The sequence below is a fragment of the Solea solea genome, chromosome 13, assembly GCF_958295425.1.
Source record: "Solea solea chromosome 13, fSolSol10.1, whole genome shotgun sequence".
In the NCBI taxonomy this organism is placed as follows: domain Eukaryota; kingdom Metazoa; phylum Chordata; class Actinopteri; order Pleuronectiformes; family Soleidae; genus Solea; species Solea solea.
This window is the reverse complement of record NC_081146.1, coordinates 1,047,195-1,073,147: the sequence shown is the minus strand read 5'-3', so window position 1 is coordinate 1,073,147 and position 25,953 is coordinate 1,047,195. Positions and strand designations below refer to the sequence as shown.

General features: G+C 43.1%; 1 protein-coding gene across 1 annotated transcript in view; it reads left to right on the top strand.

Moving 5' to 3' along the window:
* Positions 1-25,953, top strand: part of si:dkey-22o22.2 (neural-cadherin) — an 83,189-nt gene that overhangs the window by 11,933 nt on the left and 45,303 nt on the right. Inside the window, exons 2-7 of the mRNA XM_058648281.1 lie at positions 16,132-16,320; positions 23,091-23,313; positions 23,411-23,615; positions 23,686-23,797; positions 24,091-24,340; positions 25,165-25,307. Of these exons, the coding sequence (XP_058504264.1) occupies positions 16,132-16,320; positions 23,091-23,313; positions 23,411-23,615; positions 23,686-23,797; positions 24,091-24,340; positions 25,165-25,307 (1,122 nt within the window). The remainder of the gene's footprint in view (positions 1-16,131; positions 16,321-23,090; positions 23,314-23,410; positions 23,616-23,685; positions 23,798-24,090; positions 24,341-25,164; positions 25,308-25,953) is intronic.

The window sequence follows — 25,953 nt, the reverse complement described above, 5'->3', positions numbered from 1 at the left end:
CGCAGTAAACACAGTAAACTCAGTAAACTCAGTAAACGCAGTAAACGCAGTAAACTCAGTAAACGCAGTAAACTCAGGAAACGCAGTAAACTCAGTAAACTCAGTAAACGCAGTAAACTCAGTAAACACAGTAAACTCAGCAAACTCAGTAAACTCAGTAAACACAGTAAACTCAGTAAACTCAGTAAACACAGTAAACTCAGCAAACTCTGTAAACGCAGTAAACTCAGTAAACGCAGTAAACTCAGCAAACTCAGTAAACACAGTAAACTCAGTAAGCTTAGTAAACTCAGGAAACGCAGTAAACTCAGGAAACTCAGGAAACGCAGTAAACTCAGGAAACTCAGGAAACTCAGTAAACTCAGTAAACTCAGTAAACTCCGTAAACGCCGTAAACGCAGGAAACGCAGTAAACTCAGGAAACTCAGGTAACGCAGGAAACGCAGTAAACACAGTAAACTCAGGAAACTCAGGAAACTCAGAAAACTCAGGAAACGCAGTAAACGCAGTAAACTCAGGAAACGCAGGAAACGCAGTAAACTCAGTAAACTCAGGAAACTCAGTAAACGCAGGAAATGCAGTAAACTCAGGAAACTCAGGTAACGCAGGAAACGCAGTAAACTCAGGAAACTCAGGTAACGCAGGAAACGCAGTAAACTCAGGAAACTCAGGAAACTCAGAAAACTCAGTAAACACAATAAATTCAGTAAACATAGTAAACTCAGTAAACTCAGTAGTCAGTAAACTCAATAAACTGAGTAAACTCAGTAAGCGCAGTAAACTCAGGAAACTCAGGAAAAGCAGTAAACTCAGGAAACGCAGTTAACTCAGGAAACGCAGTAAACTCAGTAAACTCAGGAAACGCAGTAAATTCAGGAAACTCAATAAGCGCAGTAAACTCAGGAAATGCAGTAAACTCAGGAAACGCAGTAAATTCAGGAAACTCAATAAGCGCAGTAAACTCAGGAAATGCAGTAAACTCAGGAAACGCAGTAAACTCAGGAAACGCAGTAAATTTAGGGAACTCAATAAGCGCAGTAAACTCAGGAAACGCAGTAAACTCAAGAAACGCAGTAAACTCAGGAAACTCAGGAAACTCAGGAAACGCAGTAAACTCAGGAAACGCAGTAAACTCAAGAAACGCAGGAAACTCAGGAAACGCAGGAAACAGTAAACTCAGTAAACTCAGGAAACGCAGTAAACTCAGGAAACGCAGTAAACTCAGGAAACTCTGTAAATGCAGTAATCGCAGTAATTGCAATAATGGCAGTAAGTGTCTGGCTCCAGCGGCAGCGGTAACGAGTCATCAGTGTGTCAGTGTGTCAGACTCCGTTTCCCACAAAGCATTTCTCTGGTGAGCAGTGTGGACACGTAGAGACACGTAGAGTCAGGAGAGGAGAGGTTTCATCACTTCCTATCTGAAGAGTATCTTCTGACGACCATGTACGATTGTAAAGACCATGTCAATTTAAATATTTGTCCTTTGTTTACCCTTTTAAACTGTGAAGAATTTCCACATACACACGATCAGGAGCCTCACAGTGTTGTCACACTTGAACTTAGAGACGTGGTTGTAACTTTTTAAACAATCAAACCAAACCAAGTTTTTAAACAATCACAGTTTAAGTTTTTATACTTGCAATATGACACTTTTACGTGTGTGTGTGTGTGTGTGATTACAGACAGGGAGGTGTGATGTGATGCTAATGTCAGGTGCTAACTGAGCTGTGTTCACTCACAGTTTGATTGCGTTTCCGTGACAACCCTTTTTAGGCCTGTTTCACTTTGAGCTGATCTACACACACACACGCACACACACGCACACACACACACACACACCCCATTTAATTAAATCCATTAAAAAGCATGTTAGTGTTGAGGAGCTGTCGACTAATTGTTGGTTAACATACAGATCAAAGGCTGCCCAATTAGAGAGGGAGAGAGAGACACAAAGGATGCTGGGAGTTCTTCTCAGTGGACATGTAAACAAAGAGAAAAGGCAGATTGAGGAAGAGAAGTGTGAAGTGAGGAGTTCTCATGTTTGTTTGTGCTGAATTAAAACTATCAGCCCTGTCAGTGAGGAGAGGGTGAGGAAAGGAAGGGATAAACACAAGGGGTGAGAGAGGAGAGGAGGAAAGGAGTATGAGAAGTATTTACAGGAAGGAAACAAATGAGGGGAAAAGGTGAAGAAGAACGTGATTGAAAAACGAGAAGAAAAGAAGACGACAATGAAAAGAGAGGAGAGTGAATGATGAAATGATGAGGAGGAGGAGGGAGATACAAGGATGAAGTCGGAGTCAGAGAGGATGAAGAAGATGTGTGTGCGTCTGCCTGTGTGTGTCTGTCTGTGCGTTTGTGTCTGTGTGTGTGTGTGCGTCTGTGTGCGCGTGTGTCTGTGAGTGTGTGTGTGCGTCTGTGTGTGTGTGTGTGCGTCTGTGTGTGCCTGTGAGTGTGTCTGTGAGTGTGTGTGGGTGTGTCTGTGTGTGTCTGTGAGTGTGTGTGTGTGTGCGTGTGTCTGTCGATGTGTGTGTGTCTGTGAGTGTGTGCGTGGTTGTGTGCGTGTGCGTGTCTGTGTGTCTGTGTGTGTGCGTGTGTCTGTGAGAGTGTGTGCGTGTGTATGTGTGTGTGTGTCTGTGAGTGTGTGTGTGTGTGCGTCTGCGTGTCTGTGTGTGTGCGTGTGTCTGTGAGTGTGTGTGTGCGTGTGTGTGTGTGTGAGTGTGTGTGTGTGTGTGTCTGTGCTTTCAGATTGCGTCCGTATGTCAGAGTCGGTGGATTGTGGATTAAATGAACACTTTTTTGTGATGTCAGTTGAGGGTTTTTGAAGCGTGGTTGTGTGAGTTACTGACACTGACGTCGTGTATGTGTGTCTATGATGTCTTTGTCACATGATCACGTCTTCATCTCACTGTGAGACGGACTTTTCCAACAGGAAACTGAAGTTTGTAAAGCACTCACTCTCTCACACCAAACCTCACAGAGAAAGTCAGTGATTTTAACGTCTCACACACGCACGCACACACACACACACACACACACACAACAGCCTCGATGTCTGGCCTTCATTACAGTGAAGCCCTGTAGACTTACATCACACAGTGTGTGTGTGTGAGCTTGTGTTTAGGGCGGGGGCAAAAACATTTGCACCGGGGCCTATCACCATGATGTTACACTAAAGGGAAGAGGTGAAACAAAAAATGTTGTAAAATCTCTGACGAGAGAATACACACTGTTACGCACAGCACACACGCTTTGACACACACACACACACTCACACACAGCCGCTCGAGAGAACTGCTATTGTCACCATGTAGACTAACGTTACAGGTAACTGTCCACACACTCATCCTGCAACCAGCCTTTGAGCACCACGGACCGTGGCTGAAGCTCCCTGCTGTGGCGCTCTGCGGGTACGTCCAGTGTCACTGACGTCAAACTGAACGCTGGAGTTCAAACACTGAAGAGACAAAATAAGACATTTGAACTTTGTGATGGAGGCAGCAGTGTGTGTGTGTGTGTGTGTGATTCAGCCTGGTGATCAAAGGCTCAGATTTACCATTGTGTGAATAAACACCCTCTTTTCAGACACACACACACACACACTCACACTCATATTGGGGTCACAGTGAGAAAATCCCATCATGAGTTGGAAGCTCAAACATCACACACTGTTAGAACCACTGTTTATCTCACACACTCGCACACATATACAGACACACACACACACACACACTCACTCACACACATATACAGACACATACAGACACACACACACACACTCACACACATATACAGACACACACAGACACACACACACACACACACTCACACACATATACAGACACATACGGACACATATACAGACACACACATACAGACACACACACACATACACATACAGACACACACACACATACACACATATACACACACAGACACACACATTGGTTCAGGTTGGTCCAGGTTGGTCCTGTCTTGTTGGGTCATCCTCAGGTCCAGTTTGTTTTGTTCTGATCTTGTTTGTTGTTGTTTGTATCTGGTCTGGTTTTACTTTCACTTGTTCTGGTCTTACCTGATCAGTTCCACTCTGGTCTAGTCTGGGTTGAGTCCTGCTCTAATGTGTCCTGGTCTGGTTGAGTCCTGCTCTAATGTGTCCCGGTCTGGTTTAGTCCTGCTCTAATGTGTCCTGGTCTGGTTGAGTCCTGCTCTAATGTGTCCTGGTCTGGTTGAGTCCTGCTCTAATGTGTCCTTCTCTGGTTTAGTCCTGCTCTAATGTGTCCTGGTCTGGTTGAGTCCTGCTCTAATGTGTCCTTCTCTGGTTTAGTCCTGCTCTAATGTGTCCTGGTCTGGTTTAGTCCTGCTCTAATGTGTCCTGGTCTAATGTGTCTTGGTCTGTTTTAGTCCTGCTCTGGTTTAGTCCTGCTCTAATGTGTCCTGGTCTGGTTTAGTCCTGCTCTAATGTGTCCCGGTCTGGTTTAGTCCTGCTCTAATGTGTCCTTCTCTGGTTTAGTCCTGCTCTAATGTGTCCTGGTCTAATGTGTCTTGGTCTGTTTTAGTCCTGCACTAATGTGTCCTGCTCTGGTTTAGTCTTGCTCTAATGTGTCCTGGTCTGGTTTAGTCTTGCTCTAATGTGTCCTGGTCTGGTTTAGTCCTGCTCTAATGTGTCCTGGTGTGGTTTGTTCCAGGTTTATCAGGTCAGGTCTTTGTTGATCCTCTCCATCCTGACCACAGAACCAGACTCTGAGTTTTCACTGCAGAGAGTTCAGAGGTTGTCAGGGTTTCCACACACACACACACACACACACACACACACACACACACACACACACACACAGTCTCAGGAGAACATGTCCTCTTCACATATTTGTTTCTAGAAGGTTCTGAGAGTGAGGAATAAACTGATTTTAGCCTCTAAACTAAACCCTTGTGTCATAAAATCTACGTCACTCTAAGTCTACAATGTCGACGTCACATGATCACGTCTTTATCTCACTGTGAGACAGACGTTTGTAAACCACTCACTCTCCCACACCAAAGTCCAGATAGAAAATCAGTGATTTTAACATCACACACACACAGCAGTTGTTGATCCACTGCTGCCTCCATCACTAAGTTCTCATGTGACCACACGAGGCAGCAGAGGAGCAGCTGAAATCACTGATTTTCTGCAGAAAAGTTAGGTGAAAAGAAAGGTTTGAGGGTGCAGACGGTTTTTAATGTCTTCATAAGTCAGTTTACTGTCGCGACACTGTTGTTTTTGTCTGAACAAACACATGAACGTGTAGATTATTTGTTTTCTTGTCGTTTGTTGTTCCCGTTATTATCTGCCTTGTTATCACCACCCCTCTCTCTCTCTCTCTCTCTCGCTTTCATCCCCCTCTCCCTTCATGAGAAGTGAAAAATGGGGCTTAATTAACTCTGTGCCTGCAGGACTTTGGCTTACTGTGTGTGTGTGTGTGTTTGTGTGTGTGCGCGTGTGTGTGTGTGTGTGTGCGTGTTTGAGTGCGTGTGTGCGTGTGTGGAGGTAAAGTAGGGCAGTCTATACGCTGCTTCATTAGGATGCAGCCGGCCTCGTCTCTGTCCGCTGGCTCACAGGGAGCAGATGGAGAGTTGGGTTCACAAACAGAGGAGATTTTTGTCTGATGATGTTTTCATTCCTTCACACCTCGACTCGACTGACGAGCATGAATCCAGATGTGGGTTTCATTCACTCACACTAAAGCTGCTGCTGTTTGTTCTGCGTGAACACAAACGACGTAACGTTTGTGTTCACTGTGTCCTTCATCTGAAATTGTAAACCACTCACTCTCCCACACCAAAGTCCAGAGAGAAAATCAGTGATTTTAGCTGCTGGTCCTCTGCTGCCTCGTGTGGTCACTTTGTGTCACTGAGGTCAATCTGAACAAAGGAATTCAAACACTGAAGTGACAAAATAAGTGATGGAGGCAGCAGTGGATCAACAACTCCTGTGTGTGTGATGTTAAAATCACTGATTTTTTCTCTGAGGTTTGGTGTGGGAGAGTGAGTGTGTGTGTGTGTGTGTGTGTGAGAGTGCTTTACACATGCAGTACAAGTAAACACATACCTGATACATGTATGTAGGGTTATACATGTTCAGTATATTAAACAATTTATATGCAGTGAATATCATCAGAGAGAAAACACATTAAGTACCTCACACACACACATGCACACACACGCACAGACACACAAACAAAAAGTGCTTTTACATGTCACAGACATCTCATCTTGGCAACTGGTCCCTCAAGAACACCTGCACCCCGCTGGTTACCATGGAGACGCATCCCACACTGTCAATCTCACACACACACACAGATATGACGCGTCCTCACAGCAGACTCATTCTAGTTTGAGTTTTGTTCAGAGTTACTTTTGTTTTCTCCTGTGACACATTTATTGTGTGTGTGTGTGTGTGTGTGCATGTGTGTGTGTGTTCCACAGTGTTAAAAACACCACTGCTTCTTTAATCACCTTTAATTGCTGTGATCAGCTGGATGACAACCTGCAGACACAATCATGCTTTAATTAACACTGAGCGGGTGTGTGTGTGTGTGTGTGTGTGTGTGTGTGTGTGTGAGAGACGACATTTTGTCTGATTCCCAGAACTTTAAAGGTCTTCAGGGTTAAGACTTCATTTTAGGGTCAGAATTAGGTCCTGGTTTAAGGTTAGGAAAACCAGTAGGGGAGGAGATGAAGCACGGATGAGGAGGAGGAGGAGGTGAAGAAGAAGCACTGAGGAGGAGGAGATGGAGCACGGAGGAGGAGGAGGAGATGGAGCACGGAGGAGGAGGAGGAGATGAAGAAGCACTGAGGAGGAGGAGGAGATGAAGAAGCACTGAGGAGAAGGAGGATGATGAGATGAAGCACTGAGGAGGAGGTGAAGGAGTCATGTCTCACTTCACTGATCATCTCGTGTCTTTCTGCTCTGCTGATTCTCAGTTTTCTCATAACATCCTGAATAATCTGTTTTACATATGCTAATGCTAACACGATGCTAACTTCTTCTCCTCCTGTTCACAAAACTCGTTAAAAAAATCCACTCTTGTGAGGGATTTCGTTTTTATGAGCATTTATTTGTTAAAATCATTCAAACTGAGCAGAGTTAGAATTCACTTTTATTCTGAAGGTCACGGCTGATGTTTGTGTCGCTCGTGGCCCCGAGTGAACGTGACATCAAATCTGTTACATTATCACCATGAGCATTGTCTGTATGTGTGTGTGTGTGTGTGTGTGTGTGTGTGCGTGTGTGTGTGTGCGCACGTGCGTGCGTGTGTGTGTGCGCGTGTGCCTCAGGGTGAAAACAAGGAAACATGGAGCTACAGAAACACGAGGAGGGGGAGGAGGAGGAGGGGGCGGGGCTTTCAGTCCCCCAGGCTGATGAAAAGCTCAGTGACACCAGAATAATGAATTAATTCATGCTGCGTTCACATGCAGCGTGTAAACACCAGCTCTGTGGTGACCAGTGTTACCACACTGCTTCTCATTTGCATTTTCAATTTGCAAATGAGACAAAAACCTAAATTAGAGGGTGAAGAAGTTGATGTAGCGATAAAAGCTAAATGTTAGTGAGTGCAATGGAAACTATTTAGAAACATGTTCACGTCTTTATCTCACTGTCAGACAGACTTTTCCAACAGGAAACTGAAGTTTGTAAACCACTCACTCTCCCACACCAAAGTCCATAGAGAAAATCAGTGATTTCAGCTGGCGGAGACACAGGAGCTGCTGGTCCTCTGCTGCCTCGTGTGGTATGTCTAAATTAAATATTGTAAAAGCTGAATTTTACAATACAGACAATACAAGACATTAGAACTTAGTGGTGGAGGCAGCAGTGGATCAACAACTCCTGTGTGTGTGTGTGATGTTAAAATCACTGATTTTCTCTATGGGGTTTGGTGTGGGAGAGTGAAGTACTTTGTGGTTGTGTGCTAGCAGGAACACAAGGAAAAACAAATCACTTTACTCAAGATTTGTGTAATAAAATCTACGTCACATGTTCACGTCTTTATCTCACTGTAACTGTGATAGGGATGTAACGATTACCGGTATGACGATAAACCGCGGTAAAATTCCCGACGGTTATCATACCGTTTCAAATTTTAATTATCGTTAAAACCGTGATTGATTACCGCAACTGATTACCGAAAAAATCACAGTGATACTGCTCATTTCCTGGAGAAGCAGCAGCACCTGAATGGCACTCGCTCAAGCGGGCGCGCATGCGCAGTTTGCACTGTCTGTCCAGCGACAACACGGCTGAAGCCACCTGCGCTCCAGAGATTACCCCCCCGTAAGATCAGAAATCTGGGCATATTTTGTATTTTTAAACGATGTTGAGGGTAAAATAATTGAAGACAATCAATCCTTGTGCAGAAAATGCAAAAAAAAAAATCTCTGCGAAGCCACTTCCAATATGATGAGCCATCTCTGTGACCACCACACACAACTGTTCAGCGGGTAAGTCAACAAAAACGTGATTTCGGAATAGTGGGAAACGTCATGGTTTGTCTCGCGAAAGCGAGTAGTGTGCAGACGACACATACCGTAGCAGACCAAAATGTGTTTGTTTCTGTGTTTTTTTTATTTAATTTTTATGCTGTGTACGACCGCTGCTACTTAATTATTATCCGACACAGAGTGAGGACGTGTGTGTGTGTGTGTGTCAGTCAGTCAGATGATAATTATTAATAATAATAATAATAATAATAATAATAATAATGATGATAATAATCATATAATATAAAATATCTTTTTTAAAATAAAACTTGGTTAAAAGATTTCAGTGTGTGTGTTCAGTACTTTTGGAACATTTTGAACACATCTAACAATACCGTGATAATATTGATAACCGTGATAATTTTGGTCACAATAACCGTGATATAAAATTTTCATATCGTTACATCTCTAAACTGTGATTCTGACTGTGACTCTGACTGACTGACTGTGATTCTGACTGTGACTGTAACTGTGACTGACTGTGATTCTGACTGTATCTGTGACTGTAACTGACTGTGACTCTGACTATCTGTGACTGTAAGTGAAAGTGACTAACTGTAACTGACTGTGATTTTGACTGTGACTGACTGTAACTGACTGTGACTAACTGTAACTATAACTGACTGTGATTTTGACTGTGACTCTGACTGACTGTGACTGTAACTGGGACTCTGACTGTATCTGTGACTGTGACTGACTGTAACTGGGACTCTGTGACTGACTGTAACCGACTGTGACTCTGACTGTAAATGTGACTGTGATTCTGACTGTAACCGACTGTGACTCTGTTTCTCTGACTGTAACTGTGACTGTAAATGTGACTGTGATTCTGACTATGACTGTGATTCTGACTGTTTCTCTGACTGTAATTGTGACTCTGACTGTAACTGTGATTCTGACTGTGACTGTGATTCTGACTGACTCTGACTGTAACTGTGATTCTGACTGTGACTCTGACTGTAACTGTGATTTTGACTGTGACTGTAATTCTGACTGTAACTGTGATTCTGACTGTGACTCTGTAACTGACTGATTCTGACTGTGACACTAACTGACTGTGATTCTGAATGTGACTGTGACTGACTGTAACTGTGATTCTGACTGACTCTGACTGTAACTGTGATTCTGACTGTAACTGTGACTCTGACTGTAACTGAAACTGTGATTCTGACTGTAACCGTGACTGTGACTGTAACTGTGATTCTGACTGTGACTGTAACTGTGACGTTGACTCTGACTATAAATGTGACTGTGACTCTGACTGTGATTGTAACTGTGACTCTGACTGTGATTCTGACTATAACTTTGACTTTGACTCTGACTATAACTGTGACTCTGACTGTAACTGTGACTGTGATTCTGACTGTGACTGTGATTCTAACTGTGACTGACTGTAACTGTGACTCTGACTGTGATTCTGACTATAACTTTGACTTTGACTCTGACTGTAACTGTGACTCTGACTGTGATTCTGACTATAACTTTGACTTTGACTCTGACTATAACTGTGACTCTGACTGTAACTGTGACTGTGATTCTGACTGTGACTGTGATTCTAACTGTGACTCTGACTGTAACTGTGACTGTGATTCTGACTGTGACTGTGACTGTAACTGTGACTCTGACTCTGACTGTGACTGTGACTGTGACTGTAACTGTGATTCTGACTCTGACTTTGACTCTGACTATAAATGTGGCTGTGATTCTGACTGTAACTGTGACTGTGATTCTTACTGTGACTCTAACTGTAACTGTGACTGACTGTGATTGTAACTGTGACTCTGACTGTCATTCTGACTGTAACTGTGACTCTGACTGTGACTGTAACTGTGATTCTGACTGTGACTTTGACTCTGACTATAAATGTGACTGTGATTCTGACTGTAACTGTGACTCTGACTGTAACTGTGATTGTAACTGTGACTCTGACTGTAACTGTGAATGACTGTGATTCTGACTGTAACCGTGACTGTGATTCTGACTGTAACTGTGATTCTGACTCTGACTATAACTGTGACTCTGACTGTGACTCTGATTGTAACTGTGACTCTGACTGATTCTCACTGTAACTGTGACTCTGACTGTATCTGTGATTCTGACTCTGACTATAACTGTGACTGCAACTGTGATTCTGACTGTGACTCTGACTGTGACTCTGACTGTAACTGTTACTCTGACTGTTACTGTGACTGACTGTAAATGTGACTGTGATTCTGACTGTAACTGTGTCTGCTACTCTGGCTGTGACTCTGACTGTAACTGTGACTCCGACTGTAACTGACTGACTCTGACTGTAACTGTGATTCTGATTGTGAGTGTAACTGTGACTCTGACTGTAACTGTGATTCTGACTGTGATTGTAACTGTGACTCTGACTGTAACTGTGATTCTGACTGATTGTAACTCTGACTGTAACTGTGACTGACTGTGACTCCGACTGTGAATTTGACTCTGACTGTAACTTTGATTCTGACAGACTGTGACTGTAACTGGGATTCTGACTGTGATTCTGACTGTAACTGTATATGTGACTGTAACTGACTCTGACTGTGATTCTGGCTGTGACTGAGACTGTAACTGGGATTCTGACTGACTCTGACTGTAACTGTGACTGTGATTCTTACTGTGACTCTGACTGTAACTGTGACTCTGACTGGGATTGTGACTGTGATTCTGACTGTGACTCTGACTTTGACTCTGACTATAACTCTGACTGATTCTGACTGTGACTGTAACTGTGACTGTGATTCTTACTGTTACTGTGACTCTGACTTTGACTCTGACTATAACTGTGACTGATTCTGACTGTAACTCTGACTGTGACTGTAACTGTAACTGTGATTCTGACTGTAACTGTGACTCTGACTGTAACTGTGATTCTGACTATAAATGTGACTGTGATTCTGACTGTAACTGTGACTCTGACTGTAACTGTGATTGTAACTGTGACTCTGACTGTAACTGTGAATGACTGTGATTCTGACTGTAACCGTGACTGTGATTCTGACTGTAACTGTGATTCTGACTCTGACTATAACTGTGACTCTGATTGTAACTGTGACTCTGACTGATTCTCACTGTAACTGTGACTCTGACTGTATCTGTGATTCTGACTCTGACTATAACTGTGACTGCAACTGTGATTCTGACTGTGACTCTGACTGTAACTGTGTCTGTTACTCTGGCTGTGACTCTGACTGTAACTGTGACTCCGACTGTAACTGTGACTCCGACTGTAACTGACTGACTCTGACTGTAACTGTGATTCTGATTGTGATTGTAACTGTGACTCTGACTGTAACTGTGATTCTGACTGTGATTGTAACTGTGACTCTGACTGTAACTGTGATTCTGACTGATTGTAACTCTGACTGTAACTGTGACTGACTGTGACTCTGACTGTAACTGTGACTCCGACTGTGAATTTGACTCTGACTGTAACTGTGATTCTGACTGACTGTGACTGTAACTGGGATTCTGACTGTGATTCTGACTGTAACTGTATATGTGACTGTAACTGACTCTGACTGTGATTCTGGCTGTGACTGAGACTGTAACTGGGATTCTGACTGACTCTGACTGTAACTGTGACTGTGATTCTTACTGTGACTCTGACTGTAACTGTGACTCTGACTGGGATTGTGACTGTGATTCTGACTGTGACTCTGACTTTGACTCTGACTATAACTCTGACTGATTCTGACTGTGACTGTAACTGTGACTGTGATTCTTACTGTAACTGTGACTGTAACTGTGACTCTGACTTTGACTCTGACTATAACTGTGACTGATTCTGACTGTTACTGTGACTGTAACTGTGACTGTAACTGTGACTGTAACTGTGATTCTGACTTTGACTCTGACTATAAATGTGGCTGTGATTCTGACTGTAACTGTGACTGTGATTCTTACTGTGACTCTAACTGTAACTGTGACTGACTGTGATTGTAACTGTGACTCTGACTGTCATTCTGACTGTAACTGTGACTCTGACTGTGACTGTAACTGTGATTCTGACTGTGACTTTGACTCTGACTATAAATGTGACTGTGATTCTGACTGTAACTGTGACTCTGACTGTAACTGTGATTGTAACTGTGACTCTGACTGTAACTGTGAATGACTGTGATTCTGACTGTAACCGTGACTGTGATTCTGACTGTAACTGTGATTCTGACTCTGACTATAACTGTGACTCTGACTGTGACTCTGATTGTAACTGTGACTCTGACTGATTCTCACTGTAACTGTGACTCTGACTGTATCTGTGATTCTGACTCTGACTATAACTGTGACTGCAACTGTGATTCTGACTGTGACTCTGACTGTAACTGTTACTCTGACTGTTACTGTGACTGACTGTGACTGTGACTCTGACTGTAACTGTGTCTGTTACTCTGGCTGTGACTCTGACTGTAACTGTGACTCCGACTGTAACTGACTGACTCTGACTGTAACTGTGATTCTGATTGTGATTGTAACTGTGATTCTGACTGTGATTGTAACTGTGACTCTGACTGTAACTGTGATTCTGACTGATTGTAACTCTGACTGTAACTGTGACTGACTGTGAATCTGACTGTAATTGTGGCTCCGACTGTGAATTTGACTCTGACTGTAACTGTGATTCTGACTGTGATTCTGACTGTAACTGTATATGTGACTGTAACTGACTCTGACTGTGATTCTGGCTGTGACTGAGACTGTAACTGTGATTCTGACTGACTCTGACTGTGACTGTGATTCTGACTCTGACTGATTCTAACTGTAACTGTGATTCTGACTGTGACTGTGATTCTGATTGTAACTGTGACTCTGACTGTAACTGTAACTCTGACTGTGATTCTGACTGTATCTGTGACTCTGACTCAGACTGTGATTGTAACTGTGACTGTGATTCTGATTGTAACTGTGACTGTGATTCTGACTCTGACTCTGACTGGCTTTGGCTTTGGCTTGGCTTTTCTGTCCTCCTCCTCAACGAAGGTGGACACATCTTTTCCTCTCTCCCTAACCCTTATCTTCCCTGCTTTGCTTCTCACGTCTCACCCTGTCTTGTCTCAACTTTGGAGCCCCTCTCCGTAGTGCTCTCCTAAACTTTAATCATGGAATTGGTCAACTGGTCTCTCAGCGCAATTGACAAAATTTTCTCGACAAGAAGTTTGGGTTTGGGGGTACCCCGATGCCCTAGCGGAACATTCGCCGCTGGTTACATGAGGGACTCCTGGGAGGAGTAGAGGGTCATGTGCCTGGCGATTCTTTCCGTGGAGGACATCAAAGATGTCTACATATTCGGAACCATGATAACAGGCTATCTACTGATTGGATTAGGCATGGCTCTGATGTATCGGAAAATTCTGAAGACGGTGACAGCAGTCAAAAGCCCCACAAAGCTGCTCGATATGATTGATGGGGTGGGCAGAGCTGTCAGCACTCAGACTGTGATTACTAACCGCAACATGGATAACATCTTGGAGAGGCTACATCTAAGTCTTGGAATGCGACTACTCGCCCTAACCTCATCATAATCTAATCTGTGTTTTCGGACCCCGTGGCACCGGTCTCGGACAAGGCCGTTGCTGGAACAACTCCCTCAGGAGATCGCTGCAGTGAGATGCTCTTCCTTCACGGACACCTGGTGATTGTTGACTCTGTCTGGGACCCGATCAAGGACGTCTCCATGGCAACTTGCTATGTTAACGCAATGGCATCCCGCGAACTGAGACACTGATTGTGAGCTAGGCAAAGCCAAGTCTCCAGGCTTATACACAAACACGCATTCATGGACACACATGCACATATGCTACACATCCCTCTACCCCCATCCCACGCCTTCATCACTTTTACCCGCCAGCACAGCGGGCGGGGTCCGCGTCTGTGCCGCAGAATGGCTGTGATTGCCGGCTGGCTGCATGTCTGTGCTGGAAATCCCTCCACGTCCTCAATTGGAAAGTGTATTATGTATGCTGATGTGCAGAGGTTTTTACTTCTGTACCCACGCTGTACTCCCCCACAGGAGCATAGCATGGGAGCTGCTCTTTTTTTCCTCCTCCCTCCCTATGTCTCTTCCCTCCTCTTATGATAGCACCGGTCATCCTGTCGGATATGTCTCTGTATTGTCTTATTGCAGGGATTCTCAACCTTTTGCAAGCTGGGCCCCCCCAAAGCTGGTTCACTGCAGTTGGGGCCCCTCCTCCCCTTCCCGGCGCCACCCCCACTACACCACCCCTTGGATGGATGGATGGATGGATGGATGGATAGATAGATAGATAGATAGATAGATAGATAGATAGATAGATAGATAGATAGATAGATAGATAGATAGCCATAGGCTAGGCAATTCTTTTTAGGCCCATAATATTATTATTATTATGAGTGGTAGTAGGCCTACTATTATCATTACTGGGCTATTGTTATAATTGGCAGTAGCACCAGACTTCTAATGTGAGCTTGCAGGCATTATTATTATGAGTAGTAGTAGGCCTATTATCATTACTAGGCTTTTGCTATATAATTATATGAGGTTACATACTTTATTATTATTAGTATTATTATTATCATCATCATCATCATCATCAGTAGGCCTATTATCATTACTAGGCTATTGGTATAATTGGGAATTGGCACCAGACCTTTGATATGAATTGATGCTTTATTATTGTTATTATTACGAGGTCTAATAGTAGGAATATCATCTGCATTTTTTACAGAAGCTTGTAGGCGATGTTCATATGAGACCTGAGCCTGCTTTGCCTTGCAAAGATCCTCAATTCTTGGAGTAATTCTTGCATTTCAACTACAAAAAAAATTGCCTACTTAACATGGGCGGAGTCATCACTGCACGGCTGAGTGAAACTGCGGTGACTTCGTTTTATACGCGACACACACACACACACATGAGTGACTAGTGACTTTACACCAGACTTCTGTAGTTGTTGGAGATTAACCAACGTTTTTAGGATTGTTAAGTAGTTTTAACTCATCTACAGTTCGGCGCTGTTCGGCTTGATTTCTGTCCACACGTCTCCGGAGTACAGCCTCCTACTCCACAGACTACAGCGGTCTGTGATGCCGTGCGCGATCAGCGGCGCTGTCCTTAAATACGCCACTCCACTTTAAATGACTCCTGTTAAATATAGAGGTTTCCCTGGTAGTTGTTGGAGATTAACACACGTGTTTAGGATTGTTAAGTAGTTTTAAGTGATCTACAGTAGCAGAGCAGCTTAGAACCTCGCAGGAGCAGGTACTAAAATAGTACCTGGTACCAAAAAGTCGTCATGAGGATGATTTATTTGTTTGTTATAATAATCCAACAACTTGCATTTCGACATGGGGGGAATTTTTTATTTTTATTTTTTTCTTCCTTCCCATCCTGTAGCCTACTCGCGCCCTCCCGGGAGAGTGTCAGCACCCCCCCAGGGGGGAGACTTAAAGTAACATAGATTTTAATAAACAGGTCTTCAGTTAAGTGGATAAAATCAGTTGTTCCTTGTCTCTGCTGACAGCCATGCTTTCACTGACAGTGTGTGACTGTCAGCAGTCAGCTCTTTATTTTCTTTCATTTCTTTAATGAAATTAAAACTCTCTTTCTCTCTCACTCTCTTTGTCTGTCTCCAGCTGATGACTGGTACCTGTGCAGGTTGACACTGAGCATGCTCAGTCAGGCTGACCTTCAGTGGACCATGTTTCCCTCTCCGTACCTGGGAGCTGTCAGTCCTGACGCCATGCCCGGCACTGTGGTGTACCGACTGTCGGCGCAGCAACGAGACGCAACGCAGGGACACGCCCAGTTTCTCCTACTGGACAGTGAGTGTTGATGTGTTGTTTGATTGTTCATAACATAATGTGAGCTGAGTCACACTTTTGGCTCCTCCCACCTCAGCACCAAAGAACTTCAGCAGCAGAAATTATGTTTGTCTTGATCTGAGGGAACGCAAAAACTAATCTGAGGGAACAAGCGCAAAAACTAATCTGACGGAACGCAAAAACTAATCTGAGGGAACAAGCGCAAAAACTAATCTGACGGAACGCAAAAACTAATCTGACGGAACGCAAAAACTAATCTGAGGAAACGCAAAAACTAAATTGACGGAACGCAAAAACTAATACAAGGGAACGCAAAAACTAATCTGATGGAATGCAAAAACTAATCTGAGGGAACAAGCGCAAAAACTAATCTGACGGAACGCAAAAACTAATCTGACGGAACGCAAAAACTAATCTGACGGAACGCAAAAACTAATCTGACGGAACGCAAAAACTAAATTGACGGAGTGCAAAAAATAATACAAGGGAACGCAAAAACTAATCTGAGGAAACACAAAAATTAATCAGACGGAACGCAAAAACTAATCTGACGGAACGCAAAAACTAAATTGACGGAACGCAAAAACTAATACAAGGGAACGCAAAAACTAATCTGAGGAAACACAAAAATTAATCCGACGGAACGCAAAAACTAATACAAGGAAACGCAAAAACTAATCTGATGAAACGCAAAAACTAATCTGACGGAACGTAAAACTAATCTGACGGAACGCAAAAACTAATCTGAGGGCATGGACGTAATTTTGATTTCAGAAGTGGGGGACACACAAATATTTTTAATAAAACTAATCTTTCAGTTGACTGTGTTTTCTAGTAACTCTTCTAGTTTCCTATTGCAAAAATATATTGATGCATGGCATGAACAGTGAGGTAGTGGGGCAACAATCATCAATTTTTTTAATGATACGGTTATAGAGGAAAAAACTTGGATGTATAAAATTCCATTTGTATATATTGTATATTTCCCTTTTTTAATAAAAAGGCTTAATTGATGATGAGGATCTTGAAGTGGATATGCTGTTTTTTTGGGAGCCAGTGAAGGTGTTGCAGGATGGGTGTAATGCATTTCTTTGAGTAACTTACACTTGGACTTCTAAAGAAGTCTCTTATGTCCACTTTTCTTTTTTTAGACATCCTGACTGCACCTATCCATACACACACACACACACACGCACACACGCACATATGCACATGAACACCGATTCAAACGTTGATGTAAATGAAACCTCTGATATTACAATCCTTCTAGCTGACGTGAACCAGGCAGAACAAACGCCCAATTTACAGTAGCAGATTAACAAGAACTCCTGACCGCAGACAAGCAGACCGGCGGTGTGCAAGCAAGATGGAGTGCCAGCAGGGACGGCCAATCACACAAGAAACGGCAGAGCCAATCGAGGAGCTTGTGGGAGGGTCTAAACTAAGGGAAACAGCCAGGCTTCACCTTGAGCGGCCGTTTTTTGCTTGGTCCTAGTGCTTGACGCGTGTCTGTTTACTATAGTGTAACATTGTTTTTGGACGGTAAAAAGTGCAGGGGACCAAAACGGCCTTTTGAAAAAGTGGGGGGGACACAGGGGATATGTCCCCCCCACTTTTACAAATTACGTCCGTGTCTGACGGAACGCAAAAACTAAACTGACGGAACGCAAGAACTATTCACTGAGCTGATGTTAAATGATCATAAATGATCTGTGTCTTTTTGTTAATAACGTATTTAAATGACGTCACAGTCGTTGCTAAACTGTTCGTGGATCCATGACTTAGTTAATGAACACAATTAAACCTGCTGTCTCTCTGTCTGTCTCTCTCTATCTCTCTCTCTCTGTCTTTCTGTCTCTCTGTCTCTCTCTAAATCAGTGATTTTCTCTTGTGGGAACATATGAGCTGCTGGTCCTCTGCTGCCTCGTGTGGTCACATTTGAACTTCGTGATGGAGGCAGCAGTGGATCAACAACTCCTGTGTGCTGTGATGTTATAATCACTGATTTTCTCGATGAGGTTTGGTGTGGGAGAGTGAGTGGTTTACAAACTTCAGATTCTGTCTAACAGTGAGATACAGACGTGATCATGTGACATAGATATCAGAGAATTAAACTGGCTGCAGTATGAATAAATAAATAAATAAATAATCCCTCCATAAATAGATGATTGACAGGTTGGATGGATGTGGGTCTTCACCCTCTGGTCAACAGCTGAGGATTCTTCCTCCTCTTCATCCCTCCTTTTTCCTCTACTCTCATGCCTCCTTCCTTACGTCCTCCCTGCGTCATGTGATTTAACATTGGTTTAAAACTCCAGCTCATTGGCTCTCTTCTCAAAGCTCCGCCCCCATGAAAACACCATGTTTTAATAAAATAGATGTTTTTGTCAAGGCAGAGAGTGGACCGATGGCTCCGGCCACATTCAGGTCAGCAGTAACTACAATTTTAACAAAATGTGACCCAAAGCTTCACCCCCAAAACACATTAGTAACATTTGTAACATTAGTGACATTAGTAACATTATCAACATTTGTAATATTAGTAACATTATTAACATTTGTAGCATTACAAAGCATTTGTAACATTAGTAACACCGGAGTGGTCACCCAGTTAATCCAAGAGGCACGGGAAAACCGAGGAGATTTGTCAGTCATCGGGCTTGACCTGGCAAACGCCTATGGATCGATCCCTCATAAACTAGTGACAAAAGCCTTGCCAACCCACCATGTACCACAGAAGGTCACAGAGCTCATACAGGACTACTACAAACGTTTCAGCATGAGATTCACCTCTGGAGCAACAACATCTGCTTGGCACTGCCTAGAAAAAGGTATCATCACTGGTTGTACCATATAAGTGACGCTGTTTGCTCTGGCGATGACTATGCTTGTCAGCGGAAGTGGAATGCAGAGGGCCTCTGTTCAGATCTGGCTTTCGCCAACCGCCGATTGGAGCCTTTATGGACGATCTGGAGTGGAGTGGCTCAGTGGTTAAGACCGGTACCCTGTGTGCGAAAGACATCATGGTCGCAATGGTTGCAAGTTCTGCTAAATGACATGTAATGTAATGTAATCTGACAGTCACAGTGACATCAGTGCCAGGGTGCCACTGGCTCCTCAAAGGACTGGAAAGGCTAGCAACATGGTCGAGAATGAAATTCAAGTGAGCCAAATGCAGGTCCCTTGTTCTGAGGAAGGGGAAAGTGGAGGACAAATTCCGCTTCCACATGGACGGACTCCAAATTCCGCTTCCACATGGACGGACTCCAAATTCTATCGGTGACAGAGAAGCCTGTGAAGAGCTTGGGGAAGATCTTCAACGCTACTCTGAGAGACACAGCAGCGATCCAAGCAATGCACACCGAGCTGAACACCTGGCTATCAGCAGTGGACAGGTCAGGCCTGCCAGGGAAGTTCAAAACTTGGATATATCAAGATGGCATCCTGCCAAGAGTTTTGTGGCCATTGTTGATGTACCAAGTTCCAATAACAGTGGAGGCCTTAGAGCAAAACATCAGCCAGTTCAGTCTGAGCTGTATTGCCCTGTATGTGCATACTAACAAACTGCAGCTTCCTTTCTCTGGCCTGACAGAGGAATTCAAAGTCACAAGAGCCAGGGAGGTGTTACTGTACAGAGACTCATCCGACACCAAAGTCTCCTTTGCAGGCATAGAGGTCAGGACTGGAAGGAAGTGGCGGGCAAGGTATGCGGCATGGAGTTTTGTTGGGCTCAGTGGCAGTTGGACGAGCGGGGCTTGGCAGCCATACAACACCACACTGCGACAGAGCCCAGGGGAGAGAGAAGAGGCAGATGATCCAGGCTGAGGTCCAGGCAGAAGTGGAGGAGGAACGCCGTAGCAGAACAGTGGCCATGTGCCAGCAAGGAGCTTGGACCAATTGGGACCATGCATTGACTAGGAAGGTCACCTGGTCAGAACTTTAGAAGTCAGACCCAGCAAGACTTAAGTTCCTGATTCAGTCTGTGTATGATATTCTCCCAAGTCCATCAAACTTGCATTGCTGGGGGCTAGCAGAAACACCATCATGTCCACTGGGCCCTGCAAGAGGGTCGTTGGAGCACATCTTAAGCTGCTGCACTGGGAGAGGGGAGGTACAGATGGCGCCATGACCAGGTGCTGAAGGCAGTAGCTGATACCATCTGCGCTGGAATCCAGTAAAGTAGACATCAGCCCCCAGTAAGGCTGAACATCGCATTCATCAGGGCTGGAGGGACACCTCAGTCTCAGCCAAAAGTCTCATCTGGGCTTTTATCCTCAGGACCTGTCTCGCAGCTGAAGGTGGACCTTGGGAGGCAGTTGAAGTTCACAGAGCACATCACCAGCACAACACTCAGGTCAGATGGTCTTAATCTGAAAGTTTGAGGCAAGTGGTGCTACTGGAGCCAACAGTCCCCTGGGAATTGAGGTGGCCTACGAGCGGAAGAAGGAGAAGTACCTGGAGCTGGTAGAGGCCTGCTGGCTGAATGTTGGAGGGCCCGCTGTGAGCCAATAGAGGTTGGCTGCAGGGGATTTCCAGGGCAGAGCCTGCACTGAACATTCAGGCTCCTTGGAATCAGGGGGTTACAGGAGAGGAAAGCCACCAAGAACGTCGGCAAGGCAGCAAATAAAGCCTCTAGTTGGCTGTGGATCAAGAGGGGCGATACATGGACAACGGCTGGGTCACCCAGGCGAGGGTGTCTGATGATCCAAGACCCGAAACATCATCAATTCAATTCGTTCATAAATGAGGATGTGTCCAAGCTGCACCATCAAGGTGTTTCCAAAAACTAAGTAACATTAGTTACATTTGTAGCATTAGTAACATTTGTAGCATTAGTAACATTAGTGACATAAGTAACATTAGTAACATTTATGACATGAGTAACATTTGTAACATTAGTGACATTTGTAACATTAGTGACATTAGTAACATTTGTAACATTAGTAACATTTATGACATTCGTAACATTAGTGACATTAGTAACATTTGTAACATTTGTAACATTAGTAACATTTGTAACATTAGTAACATTAGTAACATTTGTAACATTAGTGACATTAGTAATATTTGTAACATTAGTAACATTAGAAACATTTGTAACATTAGTAACATTAGTTACATTAGTAACATTGTGACATTAGTAACATTAGTAACATTAGTGACATTAGTAACATTTGTAACATTAGTAACATTTGTAATATTTGTAACATTAGTAACATTAGTAATATTTCTAACATTAGTAACATTAGAAACATTTGTAACATTAGAAACATTTGTAACATTTGTAACATTAGTGACATTAGTAACATTAGTAACATTAGTGACATTAGTAACATTTGTAACATTAGTAACATTTGTAATATTTGTCACATTAGTAACATTAGTAATATTTCTAACATTAGTAACATTAGAAACATTTGTAACAGAAACATTTGTAACATTTGTAACATTAGTTACATTAGTAACATTTGTAACATTAGTAACATTTGTAACATTTGTAATATTTGTAACATTAGTAACATTAGTGACATTAGTAACATTTGTAACATTAGTAACATTTGTAACATTTGTAATATTTGTAACATTAGTAACATTAGAAACATTAGTAACGTGTAACATTAGTGACATTAGAAACATTTGTAACAATAGTAACATTTGTAACATTAGTAACATTTGTAACATTAGTAACATTTGTAACATTAGTGCCATTAGTAACATTAGTAACATTTGTAACATTAGTAACATTAGTAATATTTGTAACATTAGTAACATTTGTGACATTAGTAATATTTGTAACATTAGAAACATTTGTAACATTAGTAACATTTGTAACATTAGTAACATTTGTAACATTAGTGACATTAGTAACATTTGTAACATTAGTAACATTAGTTACATTAGTAACATTGTGACATTAGTAACATTTGTAACATTAGTGACATTAGAACATTTGTAACATTAGTGACATTAGTAATATTTGTAACATTAGTAACATTAGAAACGTGTAACATCAGTGACATTAGTAACATTTGTAACATTAGTAACATTTGTAACATTAGTAAAATTTGTAACATTAGTGACATTAGTAATATTTGTAACATTAGTAACATCAGAAACGTGTAACATCAGTGACATTAGTAACATTTGTAACATTAGTAACATTTGTAACATTTGTAACATTAGTAAAATTTGTAACATTAGTGACATTAGTAACATTTGTAACATTTGTAACATTTGTAACAGTAACATTAGTAACATTTGTATCATTAGTGACATTAGTTACATTTATGACATTAGTAACATTAGTAACATTAGTGACATTAGTAACATTTGTAACATTAGTAACATTAGTAATATTTGTTACATTAGTAACATTTGTAACATTAGTAACATTTATGACATTTGTAACATTTATGACATTAGTAACATTAATGACATTAGTAACATTAGTAACATTGATGACATTAGTAACATGTTTAACATTAGTAACATTAGAAACATTTGTAACATTAGTAACATTTGTAACATTAGTAACATTTGTAACATTAGAAACATTAGAAACATTAGTAACATATCTGTGTGTTTTCTTCATATTGAACACTTCATTACAAATGTTCAAATTCACCAGATAAACCCCTCCCCCTTCTTTTGTCCCCGTCATGAAGGCTCGGCCCCTAAAACACAGCAAGTGGTTGTTTATGAATGTTTGCTTTGTGAAGGTGTTGCTCATGTTGTGGGCGGGGCCAGTTATTGTTGCGATGTCTTTCCAGATGACGACTGCTTCGAGGTGGACCGTCGTTCCGGTGAGGTCAGGACCACGGGGCGACCTCTGACCCCTGGTAAGGAGTACCTGCTGCGCGTGCAAGCGCTCGACCAACAGGGGCGCAAAGGGGCGTCGGCCTATGTGTCTGTCCTGGCCGGTTACCGGCCCCCACAGTTCACCAACGCCACCTACAGGGTGAACGTAGCAGAGAACACACCTGCTGGTCAAACGTGAGTCACTGCAGGAGGAGATTTATATTAAGTGTTTAATGAGACATGAAGACATGAAGGTCTCTGTGTGCCTGTGTGTATGCGTGTGTGTGTTCAGTGTTGCCATGGTGAAGGCTGACTCCTTCCAGGTGAAGTCTGTCTCTTACCAGCTGCTGGTGAATCCTGGGAATCTGTTCAGCATCAACCAGCAGGGCGGCACTCTCAGCCTGACCCGGGCTGTAGACTACGAGAGCGGACACAAGATCCACAGCCTGCAGGTCAGAGCGTCTGAATCTGAGACTGGACTGAGCAGCGTGGCAGAGGTACACACACACACACACACACACACACACACACGGTTTATCTACAATAACAGTGAGGCGCCCCCTGCAGGTTGTTGTTCACATTACAGATGAGAACGACTGCACGCCTGAGTTTCTTCAGTCCATTTACACCCGAGAGAATGTTCCAGAGAACATGACACCTGGAAGCTCACTGCTGCAAGGTAACACACACGCACACACATGCACACACATGCGCACGCACACACACAGACACACGCTCACACAGTATTGGGAAAATTACTTTGGAAATGTGGTTGGTTACAATTACAAATGTAATAGTAGTGATGACTTTCTCATTACATGTGATTACATTTTGATGACTTTTCTTCATTAAAAAGTGGATTAAAACCGTAGATCATTATTTTGGAATGAACCACATATTTGTTCTTTACACAAATAACAAAACATGATGAAATGTAAATAAATAATAAAAAATCTTCCTCCTCCTCCTCAGTTGTGGCTCGTGATTGCGACTCTGGTGTAAATTCCGATCTTTCCTACTTTGTGGACGATGGTGATTTTGCGATCACGTCAGGGGGCGTGGTCAGCCCGGCCCGTCACCTGGACTACGAGCGGCCCAATCACATGTACGAGTTTGTGGTGGTTGCTGTGGACGCGGGCACGCCCCCTCGTACTGGCACCGCCTCCGTCCGGATCCGGGTCTCCAATAGCAACGACGAGGCGCCGGTTTTCTCCCAGAGCGTGTAAGGACGATCGAGTACCGCCTCTGCTGCTCTCTCTCTATCTGTTTGATTGTTTTTCTTCTTTTTCTTCTTCTTCTTCACAGACACATAAATGTAATGTTGTTGACTTTAGAGAGAGAGAGGGCGGGGTTGAGAGGGGGGGGGCGGGGCTGACAGTGAGTGAGGACTTTGCTATGCTATATGCAAACTTCTTAAAATACATCACGTGTCAGTGATTGAAGCGGTTGCTCGCGTCTCACTGCGAACTTTACGAATATCGCAACACTGTAAAGGTCCAGTACGTAAAAAGATTTTTACACGTAGGTCAGGAAAGAGTCGTGGTTATTTGAAACGCCACCATCTTGTGCTTCCATGTTGCTACAGCAGCCAGAGCTGACCGTCGTTACCAGACCATAATAACTGTGCTCTCTGCAGGATTTTTGAGTTGCGGCCATCTTGGAATTCCCAATGTCAGGGTTGGCAAGGTTGCTCCGAGTTTCCATGTTGGAAATATCCGACTTGAAACGGGAATGTGCCACCGTCACGTTTGTGTTTTGAGTTGTGAACCTGGAAGTTTACGAATGCTTCACCCACACATAATCAGATACTGTTGCATTCTACACTCTCACCACTAGATGTCACAGTTTCTCACACACTGGACCTTTAATTTGAACGTTGTCACAACATGACAAAGGTAAAAACTTTTTATATGCAGATAACATTTATTCTGTTCTTTGTCGATTTGCATATTTTTCACAATAATTTTTTTTACTGTATCGTGCAGCTGTGGTTAGCGTTAGCGTTAGCCTTGTGTCTCACGTGTCTCTGTCCTCGTCCTCTCTCAGCTATAAGACCTTCCTCAGCGAAGACGCCGGTCCAGACACGCTGGTCGCCATCGTCCATGCCAACGACCCGGACGGCGACATGGTCTCCTACGCCATCACCGGCGGCAATGAGGACCGCAACTTCCTGTTGGACAACCACAAAGGTGAAGGAGCAGCAGAAAAGTTGCACAAAAATACTACGGATGATTTTTTATTTTTTAATATCTTCAAACTGTCGTCATTCTGTACCCCGCACACACACATTCATAGACTCAATGCATTCTCTGACTTTAACCTTTGACCTTAACCTAGTTCTAACACTTAAACCAGGTCTAAAACCTGAACTAACCTTTTAAAGATGTGAGCACCAGACAAAATGTCCTTATGTCCCCATGTCCTCATGAACACCCCCACACACACACACTGTATTCATTATAAATGTGTGTATTCGCATGATTTATTTATGCATGTTAGACACGCACACAGGCACTCTCTCTCACACACACACACACACACAGGCACTCTCTCTCACACACACACACACACACAGGCACTCTCTCACTCACACACACACACAGGCACTCTCTCACACACACACACACACACACACACACACACAGGCACTCTCTCACACACACACACACACACACACACAGGCACTCTCTCACAAACACACACACACACACACACACAGGCACTCTCTCACACGCACACACACACACACACATCTTTGTCACAAAGCCTTGTGTCCTCGTGTTTTCCACTAAAGCTGCTTATTTGTTTGTTTATTTGCTGCCCTGTGTTTGACAT